At 47.4% G+C, this 25,957-nt stretch overlaps 1 protein-coding gene across 2 annotated transcripts in view; it reads right to left on the reverse strand.

Annotated features, from left to right (window-relative positions):
• Positions 1-4,591: 4,591 nt before the first annotated feature.
• Positions 4,592-25,957, reverse strand: part of ech1 (enoyl CoA hydratase 1, peroxisomal) — a 37,083-nt gene continuing 15,717 nt past the window's right edge. Inside the window, exons 4-11 of one of the 2 annotated variants that reach the window (XM_078241660.1) lie at positions 23,639-23,763; positions 21,840-21,888; positions 19,231-19,295; positions 15,696-15,766; positions 10,675-10,746; positions 9,469-9,619; positions 6,405-7,050; positions 4,592-4,885 (exon numbers count right to left, since the gene is read on the reverse strand). In XM_078241660.1, coding sequence (XP_078097786.1) covers positions 6,946-7,050; positions 9,469-9,619; positions 10,675-10,746; positions 15,696-15,766; positions 19,231-19,295; positions 21,840-21,888; positions 23,639-23,763 — 638 coding nt within the window. In that variant the 3' untranslated portion in view covers positions 4,592-4,885; positions 6,405-6,945. Of the gene's footprint in view, positions 4,886-6,404; positions 7,051-9,468; positions 9,620-10,674; positions 10,747-15,695; positions 15,767-19,226; positions 19,296-21,839; positions 21,889-23,638; positions 23,764-25,957 lie in introns of those variants that run through there. The other variant, XM_078241661.1, reaches the window with a different exon arrangement.

Here is a 25,957-nt window from a genome sequence, read left to right on the forward strand (position 1 = left end):
GCCACCAACATGGCCAGCTCCAGATCGAGCAAACCCAGATCCATCCGCGGTTTGGAAAGAGCATAGAATGACGGATTATTCTCATTGGCTGCAGAGACCCAGCACCACCCCAATCCCTCACTTGGGCGAGAACCCCCACTTGTGGGAGCTGGCAACCTCATGAAATCCATGGTGCCATAGGTGGCACGATTAGGGTTGTGTGAGATTTTCATCATGACAAATGCTGGCACAGATGATGCAGGTCGGTGGGCAGCCGTGAGCAATGCGTACCCTTGAGCCATTGCTATGTGTGCAACTGCAGCATCCATTACAGGCATGTGTTGCTGATCCGTGTCACAGGACAGGAACAGACTGGCAAATCAGCACCAGTTTTGTGCCCAGTGACAGCAGATTCCATGCAGTCCATGTCTGAACCTCTGCAACCCGGCCTGGAGCAGCAGCTGCTTCATCTGGTTAGGGTTCAGTCAGCACAAGGTGCACTCGCCCCCTACCCCAGAACACCAGCACTCAGTCGAGTCCCTGACCACACCCCACGGCAAGACAATGCCACTGCACAGTGCTCTGGAGGGGGAGGGTGAGCGGGAGCCCTCGAGGCTGCCTCCCACGCTGTGCTACAGTGCTGCCCAGGGTGGGAGGGGATGAGCAGGACTCCCTGCGGAACCTCACCCAGAGAGCTGGGAGGAAACAGAAGCCCCCCACCCCAGATCTCACTCGTCAATGGGCCAACACCTGAAGGCAGCAGGGGGAAGGCCACCAGGCATCTTCAGGACCTGCCTGCAACATCCCCCACGCTCCGCTAGCAGCACTTACCACCTCACGCCAGCTCAAGGCTGCCACGCCAGGTTGAGACTTTTAAATACCTGTTCTGATTCGCGCCAAAATTACATCCTGCCAAAGACGTGGGAGACGCAGACGTGGGCGGAGATTGCCGTGTGGATCTCGATAATGGTACGTAAACAGGCAAGCTGTGGGGGTTACAGATAGTGTGGACCTGCAGAGTCTCGCTGGCTGTCCTGTCTGGAGACAATACACATCTCTTTAACCTGTCTTAATGCTCTCTCCACTCACATTGTTTGTACCTTAAAGACTCGATTAGCTGTAAGTATTCGCATTCCAACCATTATTCTGTAAATAGAGTTTGTGTCTTTATATGCCCTGTTTGTGAACAGAATTCCCACTCACCTGAAGAAGGGGCTTAAGGCTCCGAAAGCTTGTGTGGCTTTTGCTACCAAATAAACCTGTTGGACTTTAACCTGGTGTTGTGAAACTTCTTATTGCCTTGGATAAGGGCAGAGATGCTGATCAAAAAATTATTAAGTGTCACAAGTAGGCTTACGTTAACGCTGCAATGGAGTTACTGTGAAAATCCCCCAGTCGCCACACTCAATAAACTCAATAAAAATCTGGAATTAAAAGTCCAATGATGGCCAAGTTGTAAAAAAAAACCTACTTGGTTCACTGATACCCCATTAGGGAAGGAAATCTGCCCGCATGACTCGTTCTGGCTTATATGTAACTCCAGACCCCCAGTATGCGTGTGACTCTTAAATGCCCTCTGAAATGGCCTAACAAGCCACTCAGTTCAAGGGTAATTAGTGCAATGAATGCTGGCCAAACCAGTGACACCCATATCACATGAATGAATAAAAACAATTATTTGTACCTGTTCAGGTACACTGAGGGAGAATTTAGCACGGCCAATATACCTAACCAGCACTTTTGGGCTGTGGGAGGAAACCGGAGCACCCGGAGGAAACCCACGCAGACACGGGGAGAACGTGCAGACTCCGCACAGACAGTGACCCAAGCCGGGAATCAAACCCGGGTCCCTGGCGCTGTGAGGCAGCAGTGCTAACCCACTGTGCCACTGTGCCACCCTCTGTGCATGCGCAGACAAATGCACTTGTACAGACAGGTATTGGCGGCCATCCCCCACGGACATTTTGCCTTGTCAGGAAACAGAGCGAATTTTTTTAATCACAAAAAAGATTATCTGGTCATTATCACATCGCTGTGTGTGAGAGTTAACACGCACAAATTGGCTGCTACATTTCTTACCCAATACTAGTGTCTACACTTCAAAGAGATTCTGTTTACTTTGATGCAGTATCCCGTTAAGGGAACTGCATTTTTAGCTTATCCAACAGTTTGCTGCTTTAGTTTATTTGGTTAACAAAAAGAAACACTTCGTTCTGTGGTGTTCTGGTGGTGAATGCAAATCATCCATTCTTCCTTTTTGTCACGCTGCAAATATCGAGTCTCGGTTCCCCATTGCTGGGGAGGTGGGGTGGAGGGTGATGTTGACTGTTAAATGAACAAGTTGCACCTTGCCCACCGCCCCCCCCTCCACCCCCCGATCTGGCCCCTGACTCCTCGTAACCCTCTGCAGCTTCTGGCTTGGGGTTGCTACTTGGTCATGGAGTTTAAAAACAGCAAGGTTATGTTGCAGCTAAAGTAGTGTGTGCAGTTTTGGTCTCCTTACTTGAGAAAGGATATACTGGCACTGGAGGGGGTGCAGAGGAGATTCACTAGGTTGATTCCGGAGTTGAGAGGGTTGGCTTATGAGGAGAGACTGAGTAGACTGGGCCTATACTCATTGGAATTTAGAAGAATGAGAGATCTTATAGAAACATATAAGATTATGAAGGGAATAGATAAGATAGAAGCAGGGAAGTTGTTTCCACTGGCAGGTGAAACTAGAACTAGGAGGCATAGCCTCAAAATAAGGGGAAGCAGATTTAGGACTGAGTTGAGGAGGAACTTCTTCACACAAAGGATTGTGAATCTGTGGAATTCCCTGCCCAGTGGAGCAGTTGAGGCTTAGACAGATTTTTGATCAATAAAGGAATTAAGGGTTATGGTGAGCGGGCGGGTAAGTGATGCTGAGTCCACAAAAAGATCAGCCATGATCTTATTGAATGATGGGGCAGACTCGAGGGGTCAAATGGCCTACTCCTGCTCCTAGTTCTTAAGTTCCTATCCATGGACAGCCACTCTAAATCATCCACCAGGCAGCTGGTCAAGGTCAGCAACTCACTGCACAGAGCCTGCCAAGAACTGCCAATGAATGTGATGCATGTTCGCAAAAGGACTTTTCAAAGCATCCCCTTTCTCGGGAAGTAAAAAGCAACTTACAGTAACAGCATATGTACTTGGAAAACAGCAGGACTACCAGTAACTGCAGTAAGGACAGGAACATTTCTTTGGAAAAGATTGGGATATCTGATCCTTTGTTCACCCACTCGCTGGTATCTGATGTTATCCCATTTGAGGTTGTGATATCATGATTTACTGGAATATTTTTAGATATTTTGATTCCCGGGCTGTGGGCAAGACTGGCATTTATGCCCATCCCTAAATGCCCAATGTTTATTACAGAAATAAACATATTCTCGGGTAGTATAATATGTTGTTGCTAGATGTCATTTTATTTTTATTCATTCTTGAGATGTGGGCGTCGCTGGCTGGGCCAGCATTTATTGCCCATCCCTAATTGTCCTTAAACTGAGTGGCTTGCTGAGCCATTTCAGAGGGCATTTTAACATTGTTGTGGATCTGGAGTCACATGTAGGCCAGACGGGGTAAGGAGAGCAGTTTTCCTTCCCTAAAGGACATTAGTGAACCAGATGGGTTTTTACAACAGTCAACAATGGTTTCACGGTCATCATTCTTTTAATTCCAAATTTTTACCGAACTCAAGTCTCCCATGGTGGGATTCAAACCCAGGTCCCCACAGCAATTCACCAAAGATCCTTAGGCCGCACCTTCCAAACCCACGACCATCTAGAAGGACAAGGATAGCAGATACATGGGACCATCGCCACCTGCAAGTTCCCCTCCGAGCCACTCATCATCGTGACTTGGAAATATATCGGCCGTTCCTTCGCAGTCGCTGGGTTAAAATCCTGGAATTCCCTCACTAATGGCATTGTGGGTCAACCCACAGCACGTGGACTGCAGCGATTCAAGAAGGCACCTCACCACCACCTTCTCAAGGGGCAACTAGGGATGGGCAATAAATGCTGGACCTAGCCAGCGACGCCCACGTCCCACGAATGAATAAAAAGACTACCCTGGGTCTCTGGATTACTATCCAGGGTTAATACCACTATGATGTGGAGATGCCAGCATTGGACTGGGGTAAACACAGTAAGAAGTTTAACAACACCAGGTTAAAGTCCAACAGGTTTATTTGGTAGCAAAAGCCACACAAGCTTTCGGAGCTCCAAGCCCCTTCTTCAGGTGAGTGGGAATTCTGTTCACAAACAGGGCATATAAAGACACAGATTTCATTTACATGAATAATGGTTGGAATGCGAATACCACTATGCCACATCTTTACCAATAGAGTTTTTTCAGTGGGAGCGAGTTAAACTACAAAGAAGGAGAAACATCAAAACTAGCATATTAAACACCAGATAGGGATAAATCTTAAATACAACCCTAAGCTTCAAAAGATCAAAGTGATGATGCAGAAATCCCTTCCTTATTGCTCTCTAAGGGTTGGAGTATACCCCGGAGGCACAAGTGTGAGTAAAAGACATCAAGTCACAATTAACCTTGAGAAATTAAGCCAATACAGAGACGAGCTACTTGAATTTCAGTTTTATTTGTGGAGGTATACCCGAACCACGAGTGCAATTTGAGCACAAGTATTTGAAATACAGACATTTAATTACCAAGCATAAAATATATAAAGATAAGGCAGTGTTTGTTTTGTAATTTAATACAGAGAGACAAAAAAATACTTGTGTTACAGGGGTCTGGAATTATTATAATGTAGAGGGAGCTCTACAGAAACAGAACATTTGCGAAGCTTTGCCCTACTTTGTAGAAATCATAGAAAACCCTACAGTACAGAAAGAGGCCATTCGGCCCATCGAGTCTGCACCGACCACAATCCCACCCAGGCCCTACCCCCATATCTACCCACTAATCCCTCCAACCTATGCATCTCAGGACACTAAGGGCAATTTTCAGCATGGCCAATCAACCTAACCCGCACATCTTTGGACTGTGGGAGGAAACCGGAGCACCCGGAGGAAACCCACGCAGACACGAGGAGAATGTGCAAACTCCACACAGACAGTGACCCAAGCCGGGAATCGAACCCAGGTCCCTGGAGCTGTGAAGCAGCAGTGCTAACCACTGTGCTACCGTGCCGCCCGTTGTAAGTGTGGCTACAATTCAGAAAGTACTTGAGTGGCTGACAATCTCTGAGAAACATCCTGAGGTTGTGTTACAGAAATGGGAGTCTTGTTTTTTTAAAGGTTGAACCTCTCGAATCCCAATGGACACACCCAGGTGATGAATCCCCCCCAATATTATATAACCAGAATCCTCCTTTGTTTGTTAGCGTCCTGTTTGGAGGGCCTGTGCACCCTTCCCTACACTAACAGGTCAGTCATCACCCCAGCCTCTGGTGCACGTCCTCCAGCGCTGTTTCTGACCTCTTCGGTTCTTCCTCCCAGTTGTTTGCTCAGGATCTGGGAGGCAAGTTACTCATGTTCACACAATGAATGAAAAGAGGTTTCGCACCATCTCACCCCGATCAGAAAGCAAGGATTCGGAGCAGTAATATAATGTGGAAAAATCGTGGTTCTATGGGTGGGTTGAGGCAGGGGCAACAGCAACTGGTCAGAATGAACACTGCAAGAAAGGAAGCAAGAACTTGCATTTATATAGCATCTTTCACATCCCAATTACAGCCAATTAAGTCTTTTTAAAGTGTCATCACTGTTGCAATTTAGGAAAACGCAAACACCAATTTGAGTAAAGCAAGTTCTTTGTTTTAGTATCCAGGCGCACTCCATATGGTTAGGAGATTAATTGGTTAGTTGAAAGAGTTAGGGTTTGAACTTGACTTTTTTTATTTGTTCGTGGGATGTTGGCATCGCTGGCTAGACCAGCCTTTATTATCCAGCCCTGGTTGCCCTTCAGAAGGTGGGGGAGAGCCACCATCTTGAACCGCTGCTGTCCGTGTGATGTTAGGTACACTCACAGTGCCGTTAGGGAGGGAGTTTCAGGATTTCGACCCAGCGACAGTGAAGGAACAGCTGATATATTTCCAATTCAGGATGGTGAGTGACTGGGGCGGCACGGTAGCACAGTGGGTTAGCACTGCTGCTTCACAGCTCCAGGGACCTGGGTTTGATTCCCAGCTTGGGTCACTGTCTGTGTGGAGTTTGCACATTCTCCTCGTGTCTGCGTGGGTTTCCTCCGGGTGCTCCGGTTTCCTCCCACAGTCCAAAGATGTGCGGGTTAGGTTGATTGGCCGTGCTAAAATTGCCCCTTAGTGTCCTGAGATGCGTAGGTTAGAGGGATTAGTGGGTGGATATGGGGGTAGGGCCTGGTGGGATTGTGGTCGGTGCAGACTCGATGGGCCGAATGGCCTCTTTCTGTACTGTAGGGTTTCTATGAACCTCCAGGTGGGGGTGTTCCCCGGTATCTGCTGCACTTGTTCTTCTAGATGGTAGTGGTCGTGGGTTTTGGAAGGTGCTGCCTAAGGAGCCTTAGTGAATTCCTGCAGTGCACCTGTAACTCTATTCCCACCAACAACAATGAAATACAGAGCAGTTGATCTGTTTTGTATGAATGGTTGAGGGATTAGTATTGATCAGGACACAGTACATGGATTCCCAATGCAGAACTGACTGCACCCAATCCTATTTCATTTAAATCTGATGCTACGAGTGATTCAACCTTGATTGTGTAAAGCAGAATAAATTTCCCATGATTACTGCTGTGAGGCTGCAAGTCGGAAGCTGGAAACAGAGGCAAACAAAATCAAAGGCTGTAAAAAATGATTCAATATAACATGTATCTCCATTGTCAATATATTTCCTTTGTAGACAAATATTCATTAAGTTTATTTGTTTTAAAAATCAGCAGCATTAGAGAAATCATCAGTGCAGAGGGTGATACAGAACTTTGAATCCACTGCCATCACAGTTTGGAATAAGGCACGTCTTTCGGAGACTTCTTCTCCATTGCCGCCTGAGCAGACTTTATAAGGTCATCTGCTTGTAGCATCGACATGTTCCATGTAGCCTGAAAGGCAACAAACAATAGGGGCATTTAAGGGGCTTTTAGATAAGCACACGAACATGCAAGGAATAGAGGAACATGGAACAAGGGCAGGCAGAAGGGATTAGTTTAATTTTGGCGTAACGTTCGCCACAACTTTGTGGGCCGAAGGGCCTGTTCCCGAGCGCTCGACAATCACCAGGCAAGACTGTTCTCTTCCTGTGGGGGAGCACTTCAGCAGTCACGGGCATTCAGCCTTGGATCTTCAGGTAAGCGTTCTCCAAGGCGACCTTCACGACACACGACAGCGCAGAGTCACTGAGCAGAAACTGATAGCCAGGTTCCGCACACATGAGGACGGCCTAAACCGGGATGTTGGATTTATGTCACATTATCAGTAACCCCCACAGCTCGCCTCCTGGGCTTGCAGAATCTCACTAGCTGTTCTGTCTGGAGACAATACACATCTCTTTAACCTGTGTTTAATGCTCCCTCCACCCACATTGTCTGTACCTTTAAGACCTGGCTGGCTTTAGGGATTCGCATTCTAATCAGTATTCTGTAACTTGATTTTGTGTCTCTGTGCACTGTTTGAGAGCACATTTCCACTCCATCTGACGAAGGAGCAGCGCTCTGAAAGCTTATGGTATTTGCTACCAAATAAACCTGTTGGACTTTAACCTGGTGTTGTGAGACTTCTTATTGGTGATTCCTGCCCATTGTACACACCAGGCAATTGCCTAGTGGTATTATCTATTAATCCAGAAACTCAGCTAATGCTCTGGGGACCTGGGTTCGAATCCCGCCACGGCAGATGGTGGAATTTGAATTCAATGAAAAGTATCTGGAATTCAGAATCTACTGATGACCGTGAAACCATTGCCGATTGTCAGGGAAACCCATCTGGTTCACTAATGTCCCTTTAAGGAAAGAAATCTGCCGTCCTTACCAGGTCTGGCCTACATGTGACTCCAGAGCCACAGCAATGTGGTTGACTCTCAACTGCCCTCGGGCAACTAGGGATGGGCAATAAATGCTGGCCCAGCCAGCGACGCCCATGTCCCACGAATGAACAAAAAACAATAATGAGAGAATACTTTGGGTGGATTATAGTCACAGAGGTGTGTGGGAAGATCACTGATGTATATGTTTATTTATATAACAGGAACTGTCACCTTAAATAACAATAGTCGCCTATATAATTTTTTCCAAACTTTAATCCTGATGAGCAATGCCAAAGGGGAACAAATAACTAGAGAAATGGAATGTGACGGTAAATGAGGAAATGTCTTGGGACAAGGCAGAGGGAATTGACAAATGACAGGCCAGGCAACATTACAAAGCTTTTTGTTCAAATATCTATTTACATAAACATTTGAGAGTTTCTTTCACATTTCAAATTTCCACTTGGTTTTCAGAAAAGGTGCATTTCTCTCCCCCCCCTGCCCCACCCCCGAGCTGTAGCTTAAAACCCGGTACTCTACAACATTTCCTCGCGCAGCAATTGAACTCTGAATGACCACTGGAGCTTCCTCATGAAGCAACTGAACTCTGACCACTGGCCGCAACTTCAATAAATTCCCCTAGAAATAACTTCCACTAGAAGTGCCCAAGCAGTGGCCTCAAAGGGATAGACTATAAGAACATAAACTGTGCTCAGATCTCAGACTATCCACAAGACATGTTTCTGTTGCGTCTTTGAAACAAAGAGGCCCTTTAAGCTTTCAAAACATATGTCATACTAACTATGATACTGCGAGGCCTTGGATTTTCACAGGATTCTTTTGATATCCTGTTGCATGGGAGACTGGAAATCCCCCCAAGGTAATGGAATAAATGGTTACTTTTTTTATTCATTCATGGGACATGGCCGTCACTGGCTGGGCCAGCATTTATTGCCCATCCCTAGTTGCCCAAGGGCAGTTGAGAGTCAACCACATTGTTGTGGCTCTGGAGTCACATGTAGGCCAGACCGGATAAGGACATCAGATTTCCTTCCCTAAAGGGACATGAGTGAACCAGATGGGCTTTTCCGACAATGGTTTCATGGTCATCAGTAGATTCTAAATTCCATACTTTTGTGAATTCAAATTCCACCATCTGCCATGGTGGATTTGAACCCGGCTCCCCAGAACATTAGTTGGGTTTCTGGATAAATAGTCTAGCAATAATACCACTAGCCATCGCCTCCCCCAGTGTGACAAATTTTTCTCTGAGAATCCGGGTTTGCGATTTCAGACAGCAATGTTGATCGTCAGAATTAAAGCAATGGTACTTAAATCATGGCATTCATGGTACAATCTAAAATACCTTTGGTGTGGAAATGCCAATGCAACATTCAATGGTGCCCCACACACCAATCGAAAGGGGGCTGAGAGATCGGGTCATCGAGGCTGCCCACTGACCGGTTACATAAGCCTCAATCATTTCTTTCATACTCACAATATAATTCAGGCCATCCTTAACCGAGTGGTCCCTGGAATAGATCAGGTTCAGCTTGGCTCCTTGCACTGCCACTGGGCTCTTGCTCGCTATCTCAGATGCCATCTCAAAGGCACCATCCAACATGGCTTCTTTGTCTTCGAAAGTGCGGCTTTGGACAAGAGGCAAGAAAATAAGTTTGTGGGTGGCACGGTGGCACAGTGGTTAGCGCTGCCGCCTCAAAGCGCCAGGGACCTGTATTTGATTCCCGGCTTGGGTCACTGTCTGTGCGGAGTCTGCACATTCTCCCCATGTCTGCGTGGGTTTCCTCCAGGTGGTCCAGTTTCCTCCCACAGTCCAAAGATGAGCAGTTGATTGGCTAAATTGTCCCTTAGTATCCCGGGTTGCATTGGTTAGAGGGTTTAGTAGGCTAAATGTGTGTGGTTACGGGGATAGGACCTTGGTGGGATTGTTGTTGGTGCAGACTTGACGGGTCGAATGGCCTCCTTCTGCACTGTAGGGATTCTACGTTCGCCCTTCTTACGTCGGGCAAGGTCCAACATGCCAATTCCCCAGTGTCCATTCGTCAATGGTCAGTGCGTATTACCAGTCTATTGAACGATGGGGGGAGGAGCAAGCAAAGCCAAGTCTAGCGTCGACCTGGTCTGGAATTTTTCAGATACTCTGTGAGGAGGCAACCAATGCATAGTAGCAATTACTTCTCTGTACCTGGGCTCACTGGGGCCAAACATAGTGGTCCACCGCCATTCTGAGACTAGCTAACTTAGTACAAAAGGGTTTCTCATAGAACCCTTAAAGTGCAGGAGGAGGCCATTCAGCCCATCGACTCTGCACTGACTCTCTCTCGGACAGAGCACCTTATCCAGGCCCTTCCCCACCCTGAACTCTTGAGGTGAGAGTTACCAGTGAATGGGAGCTGGCGTGAGGTGCACTAACTCAGTGACCCAGTTCAGTTTCTCTGCCACAAGGAGCCGCAAGCAGACACCCGGTGCCTGACTGATCATGGATATGTCCGGCCCCTGAAAGCCAAACGTCTTGTCAAAATACATTATTATGGTTTGGTAATGTCAATGAAATGAACGGTTGAGCACACACAAACAGGGGATAGCTGGGACATTGGGTTGAGCAGCAAGAGTCTTACAGACCACAAGAGCAGTGAACATAGTTGAGACCGGGTTGAACGAGACATTAAACCAGACATATTACCTCATCAGACCACAGCTCAGTGCTTCATCTGCCATCATCTTCCTCGCTGTGTAGATCAGTTCATTCACCAGACTAGAAAACACAAATAGGATAAAAAGAACACCCTGATTACCATTCATATATCATCCTCACCCACACACACACCCAATATATCTGCTGGTTAAATCCAAATGTATTTAACACTGACAATTCAAACTTTCCCTAAACGAATGGCTGATCCTGCGAGAATTACTGTTTCGAACCTCAGCTACGCACTGATTAAAAATAAGTTTGCCAGATCCCGTTCAACTTCAGCCTCCAGACGGTTTTAGAATCTGAGGCTCTCCCTCAGAGGCAGAAAGGATAGAATCATAGAATTCCTATAGTGCAGAAGGAGGCCATTTGGCCCATCGAGTCTACACTGACTCTCTGACAGAGCATCTTAATCAGGCCCATTGCCCTACCCCGTAACCCCATGTATTTATACCCTGCTAACCCCCCTTAACCTACACATGTTGGGACATTAAGGGGCAATTTAGCATGGCCAATCCACCTAACCTGCACATGTTGGGACACTAAGGGGCAATTTAGCATGGCCAATCCACCTAACCTGCACATCTTTGGACACTAAGGGGCAATTTAGCATGGCCAATCCACCTAACCTGCTAATCCTTGGACACTAAGGAGCAATTTAACATGGCCAGTCCACCTAACCTGCACATCACTGGACACTAAGGGGCAATTTAGCATGGCCAATCCACCTAACCTGCACATCTTTGGACACTAAGGGGCAATTTAACATGGCCAGTCCACCTAATCTACACATCTTTGGACTGTGGGAGGAAATAGGCACACCCAGAGGAAACCCACACAGAGACGGGGAGAATGTGCAGACTCCAAACAGTTACCCAAGGCCGAAATCGAACCTTTGGAGCTGTGAGGCAGCAGTGCTAACCACTGTGCCACCGTGCAGTTTGCCTTTTTCCAGTTGTGCAATGGGTGTCCAGTTTGACTTCAATGGAAGAGAGAATAGGCCTCGGAGTGAAATGAGTGGACAATTCGCTACGGCCTGTTTTGTGCTGTTGACCTAGACCAATTATAGTTTGGATCCTGTTTCAGTTTTGTTGCATTCTGTCCAGAGAGATGAACCTTGGGAGAAAATATTGTCCCTTTTAGGCTGGGCGCCCAAGACTAGGGGACATAAAGGGAAATCTCAGGACATCCCAACATGCTGTCCAGCCAATATGGCCACTGCTGTGGGAAACACAGCAGCCATTTTGTACACAGCAAGCTCCCACAAACAGATGATCAGATTATCTGTTTTGTTAGTGATGCTGATTGAGTGATAAATATTGGCCGGGACACTACTCTTATTCAAAATGCATCTTTTATATCCACCTCAGGGCGCAGGCAGAGCTTAACAACTCATCTGTAGGGCATCACCACTGACAGTGCAGCACTCCTCCCTCACTGGTGCTCTGGAGTTTCAATCTAGTCTTTTGGTGCTGGACTTAAACCCATAACCTTCTGCTTTAAAGGTGAGAGTGTGACCAATTAATCCATAGTGTGACAACACTGTGCCTTTAAGAATTGTATTTTCATGTTTCCTGTAAGGGATATGTTTAGAATTCAGCTGTTTATATGGTGCCAATTTGTCTGCACCAGGCATCTTACATGCCGAGAAGCAAGCTAACAATTAATCTTAACCTCTCCCATCACCCATGGCCCTTCCCATGCAATCGCAGAAGGTGTAACACCTGCCCTTTTACCTCTTCCATATTTAACATCCAAGGTCCAAAACACTCATCCCAGGTTAAGCAGTGTTTCATCTGCGCCTCTTTCAATTTGGTCTATTGCATCCGCTGCTCCCAATGTGGTCTCCTCTATATCGGAGAGACCAAGCGTAGACTGGGTGATCGCTTTGCTGAGCACCTTCGGTCTGTGCGTAATCAGGACCCCGACCTTCTCGTTGTTTGCCATTTTAACACACGATCCTGCTCCCATGCCCCCATGTCTGTCCTTGGCCTGCTGCAATGTTCCAATGAAGCTCAACGCAAACTGGAGGAACAGCATCTCATCTTCCGGCTCGGCACTTTACAGCCTTCCGGTCTCAGCATCAAATTCAACAACTTCAGATGATCCGCTCTACCCCACCTCCACCCCTTTGTTTTCATTTCATTTAATTTTTTACTGTTCTCTACCTTTTATTTCTTTATTGTCTTTATTGTCTTTATTTTTCTTCCCCCCACTCTTTTCCCCCTATTTTATTCCCCTTTGCTTCTCTTTTCTCATCCATCTCCCCCTCCCCCCACATCTTCATCTGTCACAGTTTACCCTCTGATTTCAGCTTCTCTGCTGTTTGGCCACTCACACCTTCTATTCTCTCTATGGACTGCCATTAGCAGCCTTTACCCCTTGTTTTTGTGGCTATGCCTTATCTTTCATTCCATAAGACCATAAGACCATAAGACATAGGAGCGGAAGTAAGGCCATTCGGCCCATCGAGTCCACTCCACCATTCAATCATGGTTGATTTCAACTCCATTTACCCGCTCTCTCCCCATAGCCCTTAATTCCTCGAGAAATCAAGAATTTATCAATTTCTGTCTTGAAGACGCTCAACGTCTCGGCCTCCACAGCCCTCTGTGGCAATGAATTCCACAGACCCACCACTCTCTGGCTGAAGAAATTTCTCCTCATCTCTGTTCTAAAGTGACTCCCTTTTATTCTAAGGCTGTGCCCCCGCGTCCTAGTCTCCCCTGTTAATGGAAACAACTTCCCTACGTCCATCCTATCTAAGCCGTTCATTATCTTGTAAGTTTCTATCAGATCTCCCCTCAACCTCCTAAACTCCAATGAATATAATCCCACGATCCTCAGACGTTCATCGTATGTCAGGCCTACCATTCCTGGGATCATCCGTGTGAATCTCCGCTGGACCCGCTCCAGTGCCAGTATGTCCTTCCTGAGGTGTGGGGCCCAAAATTGCTCACAGTACTCCAAATGGGGCCTAACCAGTGCTTTATAAAGCCTCAGAAGTACATCCCTGCTTTTGTATTCCAAGCCTCTTGAGATAAATGACAACATTACATTTGCTTTCTTAATTACGGACTCAACCTGCAAGTTTACCTTTAGAGAATCCTGGACTAGGACTCCCAAGTCCCTTTGCACTTTAGCATTATGAATTTTGTCACCGTTTAGAAAATAGTCCATGCCTCTATTCTTTTTTCCAAAGTGTACGACCTCGCACTTGCCCACGTTGAATTTCATCACCCTGCAGGATAAATATCTCCCACTTTCGATGCCCTTCAGTTTGACAAAGGGTCATCTGGACTCGAAACGTCAGCTCTTTTCTCTCCCAGACCTGCTGAGATTTTCCAGCATTTTCTCTTTTGGTTTCAGGTTCCAGTAATTTGCTTTTATTTAGTTAAAGGGGTGTTTGTTTTAATCCGAGTTAACGCATTTTGTTTTTTCCCACGGGGTTTCAGAGTATATTTATTGACAAGATGGAAGGAACTAAGCTTACAGGGAAAGACAAGCAGTGGTCTTGAAAGAAGCAAGACATGTCTCTGTCTCTCACTCGCTCTCTGGAGACTGCTGTTTGAGTGTCAGAAGACAGGTCTCTCTCCACATGTGTTCAAAGGCACTAGGACTGTTAACAAGTAAAAACACACAAGCTTGTGTTGTTTTCTAACTGATTTTGAAGAGGGGTTTAAGTCTATAAGAGGAATATTATTTAAATTGGAACTAATAGAGATAGATTAGCAGTTAGGAATTGTTCCTGGTCACGTTTAATTATTTAAATTGGTAAAAGTTAAGCTAATTCATTTGTTATAGTTAAACCGTAATGTTAAAATAAAGTTTGCTTTGATAAAAGCTCCCTAGTGTGTCAATAAAATCACACCTGGAGTGAAACACATTATCTTCACACTAATGCCAAAAAAAGAAAATAGTTGGGGTCTAGTCTAACTTCACAATATACCTTGAGGTTTCTGATCTGGTCCCTAACAGAAGCTAACATGTTATCATATGTATGAAATAGTCACTATAAAAAGCAGTAAGAAATTCTGGAGAAATTTCTTTACTCGAGAGAGTAATGTGGAACGTTGTGGTGGAGATGCATTGCATGTGAATAGAACTAGATAAAGACACGAGGAAGGAAAGATTAAAAGTATATCCGGATAGACGTAGGGAGGTGGGAGGAGGCTCGCTTGGCATGACCTACTGGACTAACGGCCTATTTCTGTTCTATAAATTCTGTGTAATTCTTCCTGGCAAATAAACGTGTTCAAAAAAACGACAAAGTAAATCTGTTTTGCACCTAAGGTCAGCAGCTTAGGAAAAGGCAGTAGCAGCGTATCGGAAGGAGGCAGAGAGAAAATAAGAGAACAGGAAAGAAGGATGGACAGTGAGGAGCACTGGGCAGGAGTCAGTAACAGGAGGGTGCCTGAGATTCAGGGCAGCACCTCTGACAGTGCAGCAGTCCACCTTCACTGGTGCTCTGGAGTCTCAATCTCAATGGAAATCGGCTACACACAAACAGAGGCCAAGACAAGGCCTCACTGGAGCCTGCTTTAGTTGCTGCTCTTGCTGATTGCAAAACCGCCGCTGGGTCAAAATCCTGGAACTAAAGTTAAGGTTTATTGATGAGTGTCACAAGTAAGGCTTACATTAACGCTGCAATGAAGTGACTGTGAAAATCCCCTGGTCGCCACACTCCGGCACCTGTTCGGGTCAATGCACCCTAACCAGCACGTCTTTCAGACTGTGGGAGGAAACCGGAGCACCCGGAGGAAACCCCACGCAGACACGGGGAGAACGTGCAGACTCCACACAGACTGTCACCCGAGCCGGGAATTGAACCCGGGTCCCTGGCGCTGTGAGGCAGCAGCGCTAACCACTGTGCCGCCCCTCCCTAACAGCACCGTGGGTGTACCTACACCACATGGACTGCAGCGGTCCCAGCAGGCAACTTCTCAAGGACAATCAAGTCAGGCAACAATGCAGCCCACATCCCGGGAATGATTTTTTTTTCCGATTACCTGGCGTTCCCTATAACTTTGGGAAATCGCTGCAAAGTGCCCACATCTGCTGCCATTCCGATATCCACTTCCTGGACAGAACAGAAAGAAAAAGTTTACGTTTCGCAAGACTCCTGACAGGTGAAAAATTAAACAACAGCTCACAGCAAATGTGGAGCAGGAGCTCGTTATAAAAATTAATCCAAGGATTCAATTTATCCCTGGCCTTCCTCGGGATGTCCCATCGCGATTCACAGCGACTGGAACCATTTTGAAACGTCTGGCCACTGTGAGAAACATGACAGGTAATTTGCGCACAGCAAGATCCCACAAGCGGCAACTATATAATGACCCGAAGATTGGCCCGGGCACGTACGCCGGAATTTTAACACCTCGCCCCGCCCAAGGCCAATGGAGAATGTCGTTCTGCAAGCCTCGCCCGCCCCGATTCTGGGACAGGCGATGCGGGAAAATTCCAGCCGTAGTCTCAAGGAGTGCCGCGGGATGTTTTATGACCACCTGAGTCTCAGTTTAGAAACTCATCCCGTTGAAAGCACCTCCAACAGTGTAGCACCCCCTCACACACTGAAGTGTCAGCCTAGATTACAGGGTTCAGAATACATGAGGGCAGCAAAATTATTACAGCCTAGAAAGCCCCCAATGAGAGAAAAGTAGCCCCCCCCCCCCCCTCCCCCTGTACACGAGCGAATCAGAATCCGTAAGGAGCAGCTCCTCCAATCACAGATGCTGGCTCTTCCATACTGGCTTCTCCAACTCGTCCAATCACAGGTCCCCTCCATCCCTGTCTATAAGGGACAGAGTTTATAATTGGAGGAGCAGCAAGGGCTGGGGGGGGGGGGGGGGGGTGAACCTGACATTGGAGGAGCTGGACGAATCATTCTGGCCGGCCCCGTTGCCACCATGTTGGAGACTTTCAACTGCGCCATCACCAATGGTGAGACGTCATCCAGCAAGGAGAAGAATTAGGAAGTGAGACAGGACCAGGGAGTCTTGGTTGGTAAAAGGGCTGAAGCAGGCCCGGCGCTCAGGCTTTGTAGGTATGTTGAGTAAGGCAATTGCCCATTGGAGCCGGGCGGCTGGGGAGGGGGTGGTTGGCGAGAGTGGATCCAGCAGCTGCTCAGTGAGTGAGGGGAGGGGGTGTTAGGAAGAGGTTGTAGGCTGGTGAAGGTGGTGCCAGACACAGTCAGGTCAGGCTGACTCAGGTCAATTCCATCCTTGATATCATTTGATTTATTATTGTCACATGTATTAACACACAGTGAAAAGTATTGTTTCTTGCACGCTATACAGACAAAGCATACCATTCATAGAGAAGGAAAGGAGAGAGTGCAGAATGTAGTGTTACAGTCATAGCTAGGGTGTAGAGAAAGATCAACTTAATGCGAAGTAGGTCCATTCAAAAGTCTGACAGCAGCAGGGAAGAAGCTGTTCTTGAGCCGGTTGGTACGTGACATCAGACTTTTGTATCTTTTCCCCGAAGGAAGAAGGTGGAAGAGGGAATGTCCGGGGTGCGTGGGGTCCTTGATTATGCTGGCTGCTTTGCCGAGGCAGCGGGAAGTGTAGACAGAGTCAATGGATGGGAGGCTGGTTTGTTTGATGGACTGGGCTTCGTTCACAACCCTTTGTAAGTTTATTGCGGTCTTGGACAGAGCAGGAGCCATACCAAGCTGTATGTATCCGGAAAGAATGCTTTCTGTGGTGTGTCTGTAAAATTTGGTGAGAGTCATAGCAGACGTGCCAAACTTTCTTAGCCTCCTGAGAAAGTAGAGGCGTTGATGGGCTTTCTTAACTATAGCATCAGCATGGATGGACTAGGACAGGTTGTTGGTGACTGTCTGTGTGGAGTTTGCACGCTCCCCCCGTGTCCGCATGGGTTTCCACTCTCAGTCCAAAGATGTGCAGGTTAAGTGGATTGGCTATGTGAAATTGCCACTTAGTGTCCAAAAATATGTAGGTTAGGGGGATTAGTGGGGTAAATGCTTGGGGTTAGGGAGGGTGGTGGGCCTGGGTAAGATGCTCTCTTGGAGAGCTGGTGTGGACTCGATGGGCTGAATGGCCTCCGTTTGCACTGTAGGGATTCTATGACTCGATAAGAAATTAGAAGTTGATACCAACTGGAGGATAATCCAAGTGAGTGCCATCCCCAGAGTAGGTCACTGATATTGTGGTAAGTTTGAGCCAGCTACAACGCATTGTGAATAAATTTGACAAGTCGTTCAGACAGGGATTCAGAGGGTACAGGGAGGAGGGGGGGAAATGAGCAAAGAGATGTCGACTTGAATTTGCTCAATGATATGGTTGTGTTGGGGAAGAATCTCCCACAGTTTGTTCTGAGGCTGGCCAGCGGTGCTGTCTGTGAGTTCTGCCCCTCACAGGTAAAGTACCTAAAGTTAAAAGTTATTTATTAGTCACAAGTAAGGCTTACATTAACACTGCAATGAAGTTCCTGTGAAATTCCCCCAGTCGTCACACTCAGACGCCTGTTCAGGTCAATCCACCTAACCAGCACGTCTTTCAGACTATGGGAGGAAACCGGAGCACTCGGAGGAAACCCATGCAGACACGGGGAGAACGTGCAAACTCCACACAGACAGTGACCCAAACCGGGAATCGAACCCCGGTCCCTGGCGCTGTGAGGCAGCAGTGCTAACCACTGTGCCACCGTGGTGGGGGAGTAAAGTTCAGAGAGAATCGGACAGGGAGAGTGTTCATGAGCCTGGCAATATTTTCATGTTGGCACTGTGGGTCTTGCGTGTCACACTTCTTGGCCAAACAAACTTTGCAAGCTCCTCCAATAGTCTATGTCCACCATGCAGATGATGAGAAAACTCTTGAGGTTGACAGTTACTGGGACAAGTTGCTTAATGACCATGAGTAAGACATGTCATTCTTTATTCAATGTCTACCACACGGTTAAGTGTCAGCCCTGCCCCAGTGGAGGCCCTCTCACTCTGAGTCAGCAGAGAGTGGGTTCAACGTTCTTGGAGAGGTTTGAAAACAGGGATGAGAAGTTTTTAAATGAAGGTGTTGCTTAACCAGGAGTCAATGTAGGTGAGTGAGCACCATATTCACACTTCCTGCTGCCTCGGCAAAGCAGCCAGCATAATCAAAGACCCCACGCACCCCGGACATTCTCTCTTCCACCTTCTTCCGTCAGGAAAAAGATACAAAAGTCTGAGGTCACGTACCAACCGACTCAAGAACAGCTTCTTCCCTGCTGCCGTCAGACTTTTGAATGGACCTACCTTATATTAAGCTGATCTTTCTCTACACCCTAGCTATGACTGTAACACTACATTCTGCACTCTCTCCTTTCCTTCTCCGCTATGTGCTCTATGAACAGTATGTTTTGTCTGTATAGCGCGCAAGAAACAATACGTTTCACTGTATTACTGATACATGTGACAATAATAAATCAAATCAAATGTCTTCACTCAGTGCCTGTGGGTGACGTAACTGTATATTCCCCACTCTCCCAGATTGCACATGACACAGCACCCACTGACAAAGGAATTCTCGAAACAAAAACACTTGCCTTCACTTGGAACCAGGCATCCCGAGAGCATATCCGCATGTCACAGGCTGTGATCAAATCTACACCTGTAGAGGAAAGATGCACCTTCAGTTTATTTTCCTGAATGTTGCGTTTATGGTACTTCGAGCAGGAACTTGAACCTGTGCTGATTTGGCAGAACGCTTGATATTTGGGATTGGAAACATGGTGTGTTACACAGTGCCTGTGCTGCTTCTGCCCTTCTGAGGTTTATTTTGTAACTTCTGCCTCTCCTGCCTTATTGAAAAGACGGGAAGCGTTGCCCACAAAGCAGCTTTCGGCACCCTCATCCCTCTCTGTTAGATTAATTTCCATCCCCTGGGTACCTCAATATAAACCCAATACAACCCTGTAGGAGAGGCGATGGCCTAGTGGTATTTTCTCTGGACTATTAATTCAGATACTCAACTAATGTTCTGGGGGACCCGGGTTCGAATCCGACAGCTGGTGGAATTTAAATTCAACAAAATCTGGAATTAAGAATCTACGGATGACCATGAAACCATTGTCGGAAAAACCCATCTGGTTCACTAATGTCCTTTAGGGAAGGAAATCTGCCATCCTTAACCGGTCTGGCCTCCATGTGACTCCAGAGCCACAGCAATGTGGTTGACTCTCAACTGCCCTCGGGCAACTAGGGATGGGCAATAAATGCTGGCCCAGCCAGCGACGCCCATGTCCCACAAATGAATAAAAAAAACCAACCTATGTGACCACACAGCAAGTGAGTTAAAGAGCGACGCAGTTCAAACCGTTAACCTTGTGGTTGTAAATCAACCAGATACACTGAGAAACTAGGCTAATGATCACTTTTTTCCCTGTATTCGTTTATGGGATGTAGGTGTCACCGGCAAGACCAGCAGTCGTTTGCCCAGCCCTAACTGCCCTGGAACTGAGTGACTTGCTAGGTCTTTTTAGAGGATAGCCCAGGTAAAGACAAATTTCTTTCCTTAAAGAGCATTAGTGAACCTAGTTTTTTTCTCATTTACAGGGACGTGGGCGTCACTGGCTCGGAACAGCATTTATTGCCCATCCCTAATTGCCCTTGAGAGGGTGGTGATGAGCCGCCTTCTCGAACTCGCTGCAGTCCCTGTGCTGTAGGCACACCCATAGTGCAGTTAGGGAAGGAGTTCCAGGATTTTGACCCAGCAATAATAAAGGAACGGCCAATATTTTTCAAAGTTAGGATGGTGAGTGGCGTGGAGGGGAACCTCCAGCTAGTGGTGTTCCCCATGTGTCTGTTGCCCATGTCATCTTAGATGGTAGTGGTCGTGGGTTTGGAAGGTGCTGCTTAAGGAGCCTTGGGAAGTTCCTTCAGTGCATCTTGTAGTTGGTACACACTGCTACAACTGTTTGTCAGTGGTGGAGGGAGTGAATGTGGTGCCAATCAAGTGGGCTGCTTTGTCCTGGATGGGTGTTGAGCTTCTTGTGTTGTTGGAGCTGCACCCATCCAGGCAAGTGGGGAGTATTCCATCACACTCCTGACTCGTGCCTTGTAGATGGTGGACAGACTTTGGGGAGTCAAGAGGTGAGTTACTCCATGCAGGATTCCTAGCCTCTGACCTGCTTTTGTAACCATGGTATTTATATGGTTAGTCCAGTTGAGTTTCTCGTCAAGAGTAACTTCCAGGATGTTGATAGTGGGGGGGACGACTCAGCAATGGTATTGCCAGTAACTGTCAAGGGGCGATGGTAAGATTCTCTCTTGTTGGAGGTGGTCATTGCCTGGCACTTGTGTGACAACAATCCATGATAGTTTCATGGTCACCATTACGGAGACTGTTTCCATTTATCTACATTTCAAATTCAATTCCTTAAACTAGAAGTTCTATGTGCAAAACACATGAAATTAGACATCTTTCCAACAGAATGGAAACAGGCATTTTCTTGCGCTTCAAAATAGGGTGGCACAGTGGTTAGCACTGGTGCCTCACAGCGCCAGGGACCCAGGTTCAATTCCAACCTCGGGTCACTGTCTGTGTGGAGTTTGCACATTCTCCCCGTGTCTGCGTGGGTTTCCTCCGGGTGCTCCGGTTTCCTCCCACAGTCCAAAGATGTGCAGGTTACATTGCTTGGCCATGCTCAATTGCCCCTTAATGTCCCGGGATGCGTAGGTTAGAGGGTTTTAGAGTAAATGTGAGGGGTTGCGGGAATAGGGCCTGGGTGGGATTGTGGTCGGTACAGATTCGATGGGCCGAATGGCCTCCTTCTGTACTGTGGGATTCTATGAAATGTGGTGGGGATATTAACCTTTATAAAATGGGGCGGCATGGTGGCACAGTGTTAGTACTGCTTCCTCACAGCGCCAGGGACTCTGGTTCGATTCCCGGCTTGGATCACTGTGCGGAGTCTGCACATTCTCCCCGTGTCTGCGTGGGTTTCCTCCGGGTGCTCCGGTTTCCTCCCACAGTCTGAAAGACGTGCTGGTTAGGGTGCATTGACCCGAACAGGCGCCAGAGTGTGACAACTAGGGGAATTTCACAGTAACTTCATTGCACTGTTAATGTAAGCCTCACTTGCGACACTGATAAATAAACTTTCAAAAAATGGACCGTTACTTACTGGATTATTAAAATGACACAAGAATTTACCTCCTCCGATGCAAGCTCCATGAACTGCTGCAATAACTGGCTTCGGACACTGAAACAGAGCACAAGACAAAACTACATTCAGCAAGATGAAAGATTTTTGCAGCTTCACACAGCTTTGAAAGTGGTTAGCATCTGGACTGCAAAGGCAAAGTTCTCCTGCATCTTGGGCACAGGTTTCCACTCGCCTCCCGTGGCTACAGTATAACTGTGGCTGGTCGCTCGCATCATGTTAACCAGCAGTGACCCGGGAGCATGTCTCCCCGCTGTGCTCTCAAGAAGAGAGTGGGCAGCACAGATAAAATAGGAAAACAAGGTCACGGAGAATAGAAGGTACATCGTTCAGCCAATGCCACATTGCGCTGCACTGGCTTCCGGCCATTTTATATCAGGCTTGCCAACAATTAATTCGAACTGATTGCTATGTTTTAGGAGTCCAGGACATGACGCAGAGCTGGAGCCAGGTGTTGCCCGGGCCAGGGAGGGGTGTGAGGTTCCTTCCCCTGGGAGCATTAGTGAACCAAGTGGGTATTTTATACAACTTGCCATAATGGAATTTGATCTAACAAACTCTGGATTGGTGGTGCGGGATTACGGGGGAGGCGACGGCCTAATGGCATTATCACTGGACTATTAAGCCAGAAACTCAGCTAATGTTCTGGGGGACCCGGGTTCGAATCCCACCACGGCAGATGGTGGAATTAGAATTCAATTAAAAATATCTGGAATTAAGAATCTACTGATGACCATGAAACCATTCACCAACACATTCTCAATTCCAATACAGCTTTCAAGAAACACACTTTCCAAAGGCTTGACAAATATTTTGTACCTTATAAAGTCGAACGGTAGAAACTCAATGAATGACAAACATTTCCCAACTCAATACTTGGAAAAACCCATCTGGTTCACTAATGTCCCTTTAGGGAAGGAAATCTGCCGTCCTTACCCGGTCTGGCCTACATGTGACTCCAGAGCCCACAGCAATGTGGTTGACTCTCACTTGCCCACGGGCAACTAGGGATGGGCAATAAATGCTGGCCCGGCCAGCGACGCCCACGTCCCGCGAATGAATAAAACAAAGTAATGACGACACAACCTCGCTCGCGCGTTACCGTGATCCTCAACTGCTGAGTATCAATTACAGGATGAATTGATGAGGAGTAGCACTCCCTCGGGCAGCTGGTGGTATGTGGGTGCACGGGTCTGTCCACAGGTACATGTGAGTATGTGGGTACAAGTGGGTAAGTGTGTATGCATATGTATGTACAGGTATATTTTTATTTATTAGTGTCACAAGTAGGCTTACATTAACACTGCAATGAAGTTACTGTGAAATTCCCCCAGTTGTCACACTCCGGCGCCTGTTCGGGTAACACTGAGGGAGAATTTAGCATGGCCAATGTACCCAACCAAACTGTGGGAGCACCCGGAGGAAACCCACGCAGACACGGGGAGAATGTGTAAACTCCACACAGTCACCCAAGGCCGGAATTGAATCTGGGTCCCTGTGCACAGTAGTGCTAACCACTGCGCCGCCATGCCTTGTGTGTGTGTTTGTGAATTTATGTGCATCTGTGCCCAAATACATAACAGTACTGGTACACGAGTGAGTGTACGTGTACGTGGATGTGTGTATTTGCATGGGTGTCTGTACATGTGGCTTTGGTGTCCTTGTATAAACTGTGAGGCCGGCTCCGGGTGTGAGCTCTGAGCCGGGCTCCGGGCGTGAGCCGGGCTCCGGGCGTGAGTCGGGCACAAACCGGGAAGGACTCTGGTGTAAAGACCATGACAGTTCCCACCTTTTCTATCACGTTGAAGCTCTCCTGATATTGGAGGATGGTGTTTCTCATGTGCCAGGCCTTCCTGGCTGTGTCATCTCCACGAGGTTGCAATGCGTCTCCAGCCATGTCCAGCAGGTCAATCCCTGTGCAACATCATCACAATTACTGATCTGATCCAGCAATAATCAATCATCTCCATTTTCTCAAATGCATTTAAGGACTTAATCGCACAACCCAATCCTCAACTCTCTGCACTACTTCAATCCCCATCCTAACTTAGTTCCCATTGGAATACTGAGGGAATGCCGCACTGTCGAAGGTGCTGTCGTTCAGATCAGCTGTCAATCTGAGGCCATCCGTGCAAGTAAAAGATCCCAAGGCACTATTGTGGTACAGAAGGGGGCCATTCAGCCCATTGAGTCCATGCAAATGCAGTCTGTCCCATTCCCCCACTCTGTCCCCATGGTCCCACAGGTTAATTTCCCGCCACCGTCCATCCAATTTCCTTTTGAAATTATTGAATATCTCCGCTTGGGGTGGCACAGTGGTTAGCACTGCTGCCTCTCAGCGCCAGGGACCTGGGTTCAATTCCCACCTTGGGTCACTGTGTGTGTGGAGTTTGCACATTCTCCCCGTGTCTGCGTGGGTTTCCTCCAGTTTTCTCCCACAGTCCGAAAGACTTGCTGGTTAGGGTGCATTGGCCGTGCTAAATTCTCCCTCAGTGTACCCGAACAGGCACTGGAGTGTGGCAATTAGGGAATTTTCACAGTAACTTCATTGCAGTGTTAATGCAAGCGTACTTGTGACACTGATAAATAACCTTTAAAACCTCTTGCCCAAACCCTTAATTCTGTATCCCTCTCGACCTTGTGTCAACAGCTTATGGGGGCAACTTTTCCTTGTCTAAACCGGTCTTAATCTTGTACACCTCAATCCAATCTCTCCTCAAACTCCTTTGTTCCGAGGAGAACAAACCCAGCTTCTCCAACCCAATCCTGTAGCTAAAATCCCTCATCCCTGGAACCGTTTGAGACAATCTCCTCTGCACCCTCTCAAGGTTCCTCACATTCTTCTTAAAATGTAGTGATCAGAACTGGAAGCTATACCCTGGATGCAATTGTGGTCTAACCAGACTTTATCAAAGTTTGTCATTACTTTTCCTTCTTTTGTACTCAATACTTTTCTTTATGAAGCCCAAGATCCCATGTGTTTTGAGTGTTTGTGGAGCAGAAATATCTCACCGCACAGGCACGGTGGCACAATGGTTCCCGGCTCGGGTCACTGTCTGTGTGGAGTTTGTACATTCTCCCCGTGTCTGCGTGGGTTTCCTCCGGGTGCTCCGGTTTCCTCCCACAGTCCAAAGATATGCAAGTTAGGTGAATGGATTGGCCATGCAAAACTGCCCCGAGTGTCGGGGGGACTAGTTGGGGTGAATGCGTGGGGTTGTGGGGGTGGTGCCTGGGTGGGATTGTGGTCAGTGCGGACTCGATGGGCCGAGTGGCCTCCTTCAGCACTGTAGGATTCTATGATTCCGTCACTATTGCTGGGTTTAAATCCAGGAACCCCCTCCCTAACAGCACGGTGGGTGTACCTACACCTTAGGGACTGCAGCAGGTTCAAGAAGGCAGCTCCCCGCCCCCCCCCCCCCCCCCCGCCACCCCCTCGTTGTGGGGGAGCTTTTAAAGGTGGCTAATTTATGTCTAAAAACTTAGACTCTATTGAAAAACTCGCAATAGGCAAAGGCTCTGTTCAAAAGACGTAACAAAATTCATTTAAAACACAAAAATCAAACAGGACGAACAATACATAAATGTTCGGCCATTCGGGGGTCTCCAAAGGGTTAAACAGCTCAGGTTCAGAGTTGTAAAACATCACTCAGACAAAATACAGAACGATTTGTTATCTAAAATACGCCTCTTCGTTAGCTTAAAATCAATTTTGTTTATGTTCACACGTCAGTCCAGTTTTTGATAAGTATTTCAGTCAATTGCAATCTGCCACTCAGTATCACAGAGACCCTACAGCACAGAGAGAGGCCATTCGGCCCATCGAGTCTGCACCCACCACAATCCCACCCAGGCCCTACCCCCATATCCCTACATATTTACCCGCTAATCCCTCTAACCTACACATCCCTGGACACTAAGGGGCAATTTTAACATGGCCAATCAACCTAACCCGCACATCTTTGGACTGTGGGAGGAAACCGGAGCACCCGGAGGAAACCCACGCAGACACGGGGAGAATGTGCAAACTCCACACAGACAGTGACCCCAAGCCGGGAATCGAACCCAGGTCCCTGGAGCTGTGAAGCAGCAGTGCTAACCACTGTGCCAC

Source organism: Mustelus asterias, chromosome 24 (genome assembly GCF_964213995.1).
Source record: "Mustelus asterias chromosome 24, sMusAst1.hap1.1, whole genome shotgun sequence".
NCBI classification, from domain to species: Eukaryota; Metazoa; Chordata; class Chondrichthyes; order Carcharhiniformes; family Triakidae; genus Mustelus; species Mustelus asterias.